General features: G+C 40.3%; 2 protein-coding genes across 3 annotated transcripts in view; one reads left to right on the forward strand and one right to left on the reverse strand.

Annotated features, from left to right (window-relative positions):
- The window catches only part of UMAD1 (UBAP1-MVB12-associated (UMA) domain containing 1), a 68764-nt gene extending 68301 nt beyond the window's left edge, over positions 1–463 (reverse strand). Inside the window, exon 1 of one of the 2 annotated variants that reach the window (XM_054991562.1) lies at positions 377–463. The gene's annotated coding sequence lies outside the window, so the exon portion shown is untranslated. Of the gene's footprint in view, positions 1–121; positions 197–376 lie in introns of those variants that run through there. The other variant, XM_054991563.1, reaches the window with a different exon arrangement.
- Positions 464–543: 80 nt separating this feature from the next.
- RPA3 (replication protein A3) lies at positions 544–5470 on the forward strand. The gene is made up of 4 exons (XM_054991564.1): positions 544–803; positions 2258–2332; positions 4195–4303; positions 5099–5470. The coding sequence occupies exons 1-4, from the start codon at positions 705–707 to the stop codon at positions 5173–5175; spliced, it is 360 nt and encodes a 119-aa protein (XP_054847539.1). The 5' UTR covers positions 544–704; the 3' UTR covers positions 5176–5470.
- The last annotated feature ends 530 nt before the right edge of the window (positions 5471–6000 follow it).

Here is a 6000-nt window from a genome sequence, read left to right on the forward strand (position 1 = left end):
AGGCTTTAGGTGGAAGCAAATCAACACAGGCCACAGCCAACCCACTTAAAAAAAAATTCTTAAAAAAAAAACTCAACAGATAAGCGTTACGCCCCCTTAAAAGTAAAAAAAGGGAACTTACGTCACATGTAGGCTAATTAATGAATGTATAAAAAAGAAACGACCCCGCCCCTCAGCCGACGAGGGACGATGTCATTGCTTCATACCGCTTTCAAAACACAGAGCACGCATGCGCATGTTCCCATTCCTTCACTTAACAGATAAATAACGGTGTCAGTCTTCAAGCCCCTAAAGCTCATATAGTTTATAAGGGATGAGTCGATTTCTCATTTTCACCACGGGAGAACCTAATTTAATTCTTCCCTAATACGCTTACCTTTAGCGGCCGTTTTTCCCCTCCTCAAAATCTTCACTTCCGGGTTTACCACCGACGTATCCTAAGGACTGAACTACAGTAACCTTGGAGACGCAAAGAAATTGTGCGTGGGCATGCGCGAAAACTCGTATGCTACTCGGGCTTCGCTACCCGGAAATGACGTTTCAGTTGAGAGCATACACGTATGGGAAATTTTCGCAGATGATTCGGCAGGAAACGTTAATCTTCAACGCGTCCATGTTGCTGTGGTAACTTGGCAGTGAAGAGCGGAAGTAGAGGTTTCCCGCCAAGGCTTGTCGGAGGAGAGCATCGGTCCGTTTGGCTTGTCATGGCGGACGTGTTTGAAGGGCCTCGGCCTCGTATAGCCACAAGTCACCTGGCGCAGCACATCGGGAAACCGGTTTGTTTTGTGGGGCGTGTGGAAAAGGTAGGGGCTTCACTTGACGATTTTTTTTTAGAACAGTTTAAGGTTGGCAGGCAGGCAGGCGTATTGGCCTGCAGTAGAATAGTGGGATTGGAGTCCAGCGGCACCTTAGAGACCAACCAGATTTTTCAAGGCTAGAAGCTTTTGAGAGTCAGAGCTCCCTTCTTTTGTTCTTGACTGTTAAGTGCTGCTGAGGAAGGCCTCGGTCGGCCCACGAAACGTGACCCCCCCCCCCCCGCCTTGGTCTCTGACTGTCCCTATTTTATAGGAACGGGACCCCTGTTTCGGCTCCCTCCCTCTGGCGGACAAATTCCCTCATTTTTGCTTTTGGGGAAAACCTTCGAAACGTGTATGAACTGCTGAAGTTTGTGTTTTTCAGGGTTTTAGTTCTTTCCTCCGAACCTCTAGAAATTGTGTGATTTATGTATGCTCAGAAGTCCCACTGTATCGCGAGGCTGATTTGCAGGTAACTCAGCACAGGATTGTGTTATATTTGGTTGGAGCTTTGCCCCTCGTGTTGAGGGACCATGCATAAAACTAAGAAGCAAAATTTTCAGCCCCGTGACGTTTTGGAGAACTTGAAAGGTTGCACACTGCTTTGTGTCATTTTGGTTAGGCCTAATGAAAAGCATTGTTTATGGATATTGTTTTTAACCTGCTCTTTCTTTATGTGTAAATCTGAAGCCTGCTCCTCTTCCTGCTCCATGTGCTTTTTGGTTCCCTTTTTAATTGCTTATAGGACTGTAGAGTAATTATGCAAGAAAACATTTTTAAATCTAAATGTCTTTTAGAATCATGTAGGTTTATTCTATTTCAGAGTAAAAGAATGCTGCATTAAGTTAAATTTCAATTATTTTAATTTTTTTAAAACACACCTCTTCTCCAAAAACCTGTATGTGGCTCACCTCCTTTACATTTTATCCTAACAACAGACCTGTGAGGTAGAATAGGGGTGAGTGACTGGTTCAAGTCATACAATGAGCTTACTAGCTATGTGGGATATGAATCCCTGCTACTAGCCTATTTTATATGTCTTTCATTGTGTTCCTTCAGTTTCTCTTGAAAAAGGAAAGTAGCTGTTACATAATTAACTGAATGATGATAGAGGTGTTTGCTTGGATGTTTGTGGGTGCAGGTTAACTAACAGTGCAATCCTGAGAATACTTCCTCCACAATACAGCTGGGGAGCTGAGGCTGAGAGGAGTGGCTTCCTGAAGGCCACCTACTGAGCTCGTGACAGTAGTGATATTCAAACCAGTAGAGTGCTGATTTGTAGCCGAACCACTGTGTTGCAGCAGCTTTGGTGCTCCTGTTACTTCATTGAAGCACTTGGATGTAATTTTGCACGACAGTGGCAGGCATTCATATAGCCAGTAATGTTACTGTGCTTGATATTGAATGTTTCTCTGCATGAAATATACGTATTTTGAAAATGATACCCTTTTTACTCTTTGTAGATTCACCCATCTGGAAAATTTTTCTTTCTGTCAGATGGAGATGGAAAAAATGCAACTATTGAGCTGAATGAACCTGTAAGTAATAGCATCTTTTAGAGGCACTGTTATGACCCTTTTCTTCTCTTGGGTAGATTTTACCTTTAATCTTTCCCTTACACCCTCTGGGTAGTTTGCTGCCACCAGGAATATTATATTCCAAGATATTTTATTTAAATGTTCCCTTTGGTAACGTGCCTAAGCGTCAGCCTCCTTCGTGGTTCTATGTGGCCCTGAGGATAGGAATGGGATATAGCAATGACAGTTACTCTGGGATATAACAAAGACGAAATAAACTTTTATTTAGTCAAGAAGCGTATCGGTTTCATAAAAGTAGTTCTCGGTTCTTAAAGTTACTTCCTATAAACGCATTCACACAGATCTCTTCTAAGGCTTCACACAGTTAGCCTCTTTCTCTGACTCAATATTTCTCTCACAGACGTGCTTAAAGTTACTCAGGCTGCACACAGCTTGCCTGCTTTCTCTTGACTATTATTCACAGAAATATTAAACCTGCTCAGGCAGCACACAGCTGGCCTCTTTCCCTGACTGAGTGTTCTTTCGCAAACATGCTCAGTTCAGGTTCCATACAGGTTATATTTCTCTCATAAATACTTCAACATACTCAGGCAGCACACAGCTAGCCTGCTTTCTTCTGACTGAAACTTCTCCCTCTCTCTGTCTAAACTGCATTCACTCCGCCCACACTCTCAGTCATCAACCAATCATATCACTCACTTATCCCTCTCTCTCTCACCCCCACTCTTCACCTATCTCACACCAAGCATTTAAAGACACATGCACACGTTTACTTGAAATCATTACAGGCACTTTTATATTTAATTTGTATCAGCTTTAGGGATTATATTAATTCTAGAGAGGGAAAGGTGCATCAGCACAACAGTTTACAAGAGAAGGTTTTGAGGTCTAAACCTCCATTCAAGCAAACTGCTGATGTACTACTGTGGCACAACAGCATGCATTAGTATTACTGCATTAGTTGTTTTCTCACCAAAGCAAATACAGTGACCTGCACCAGAGGATGCATCCTAGGATATGTATTGACTACATTTTATTGGGTTGGATCCTAGGGGCAGGAGATCCTCAGGATAAACATGAGGGGTAAATTGTTGAAAATCAGAGGGGCTTCCATTAATAGATAAACACCTCTGCAAGAACAGGAATGATGATGGAGATTCTTACCCAATTCTGCTCCTTGCTGGGTTTATTTAGATTCATGTCAGTCCTATGACCCCCATAATAACCTTTTTGGTCAATGGGTCTTTCTGCAGCAATAGAAAAGGTAGAATCCAACCCCTCATCTATAAATTTTTATTTCAGCATCTTTTTAGCAGTGTATGTATTCCATCAGTTTATGTGATGCCCAATAGGTAAATCCCTGGTCAAAGAAATTCACTGTTGAAATGTAAAAGTGGATAGTGGGTAGAAAGAGGTAAGTGTAGGAGTCAGCTTCATGGAGAAGATGGATTTTTAGATAGGATTTAAAGAAGGAGAATGTGTAGATGATCTGTGCGGGTGTATAGGGCAAGAATTTCCGTGCTACTGTACAAATGCAGCTTGTCCTTTCATTTACATAGCTTGCATTTCCCCCCCTTACACATATGTAAAAGATGAAATTATTTTAAATACCTTGGAAAAAATCTTTTAAGTAAGTAGGGTGTTAATCATTATATTAAGATGTGCATCTCTTTGTGCAAGAAATGTTTATGGAGTTTGTAGAATGCATTTATACATTATATATTTTCTGTGTTTCAGCAAACGTTGACTATAACGTTACCAAAAACTGCAAAGAGGGGAAAAATTGAAAGTTGACTGTCTAGTTAATTGTCTGCAAGCTTCTTGATATTTGGAGACATTAATTGGTTTACTTGGTTTGGTAGCTAGATGAAGAGCTCTCAGGAGTCATTGAGGTAGTGGGAAGAGTTACAAATCAAGCAAACATCTTGTGTGCATCATATACCCAATTCAGAGAGGATAAAAGCTTGTTTGGTAAGTAAATCAAATACTTCTGAATTGCAAACTGTATTTTATTAATGGTTACCATATTTCTGATTGAGTTCCCAACCCTGTAAAGAATTGGTTCCACAAACTGATCTTGAAAGCTTCTTACATTAAGGGCCAACTTTTACATAATATTTTTCTCCATGGAAGGGTGTCTTGGAATCAATCCATAGAAGCAGATGCATAAAAGACGTGTCAAAACTGAAAATCCATGTGGATTTTCATTTCCATTATAATGTTTTCCACATGCATGACTCTATGCTTAGGCACTCCAGTGATAGAAGTCATTTACTGGTGTTTTTGAATAAGTGTTTTCAGGGTGCAAGCCTGCTTCATAATTGTCACCTCAAAATAATTAATCTCTGCACTTGTTTATCCAAACTGGGGCTTGGATCCCATATAAATGTTCCATGGGTGGTATCTGATGGTACTGGTAGTATTTGTCATTTCCTCCTACCTGGGCTTCCCTTGTTCCCAGAAGCAGCTTGAGGGGGGGAGGGATATTATACTGCATCAGGAGGAGGGAGGTCGGGAAGTCATGCTCCACAGACTGAAATCTTTTACGCCTGTTGAAATTTTAGTTGAGATCCAAGCCAAAACGATCCTGCTTATGTACAATATTGTGATAATGCTTAAAATACTTCTACCTGATGAAATGTCTCACTGGGGAGAAATTTCTATAAGAACAAGATGTCAGGTATAACTGGAACTAACCAATTATGTCAAGTCTTTTTTAATTGCACTAGGAAATTCACTTCTCCTTTTCCCCAATCTTTTTTTCAGATCTTCCACTATATAATGAAGCTCTGAAAATTATCCATGAATTTTCTGAGTACTACCCTTTTGGCACTGAGTCATGACTAATTGCTTTTTCTTACAACTTTGGAATGGTCAGCTCTATGATACTTACTATGCAAGAATGTGTGGGAAATACAATAGCTTAAAATGTTTGGGGGGCAGTCTAGTATGCCAATTATGCAATGCAGAAACTGTTGGATTTGTATCTTTTCTAATGAATCTAAATCGAAATCTAGTTTTGGGGAAAACCTGTTTCTAGCAAAAAGCAATAATTTTTGATAGATGAGCATTTGAATATATTTTTTTTAAAGACTAACATTCAGGCGTAGTGAGCTTAGTAAATATGTACAAAATCTATCATTTTTTGTCTGGCTTTTATTGTCATTCTTCAGGTGAGTTTGTATATATTAAAAGAACCAGAAAAAGTATCATTCTCTCTAAAAGCAAAAACATGATTCAGTTGCTGTCATAAAAAGCTACCCTCCCAACAAGTCTGAGGTTTCTGTTTACTTTGGGCATGGGTGGGGAGGGAGACAATTCTGTGATTATTCAGGAAATATGTTAGTTTGTACATTTTTTGTACAAAATCCCCAGATGGTCTGATTGAACCTATTCAGTTTCTCCAGAATTATGAGTCAGTTTAATTGCGGGGGAATAGCCTGGAGGGAGGAGGGTTCTCTTCCACCCTCTGTGATTCTTCCTGGGTACTAGTTTGTTTTCTGTGCTATTGCGTTTTATGGTGGAGCGCCTAGAAGTAGTGTAGCCATCTACAGATAACATTAGGGGGTTCTGCATACTGAGAAGACTACCCAGGTATGCAGAAAAAGTTATTGTGATTTGAAAAGGCCCACTCATTACTCCATGGTCTGGCTATGCTCATTTCTCTG

Source organism: Eublepharis macularius, chromosome 11 (assembly GCF_028583425.1).
Source record: "Eublepharis macularius isolate TG4126 chromosome 11, MPM_Emac_v1.0, whole genome shotgun sequence".
Lineage (NCBI taxonomy): Eukaryota > Metazoa > Chordata > Lepidosauria > Squamata > Eublepharidae > Eublepharis > Eublepharis macularius.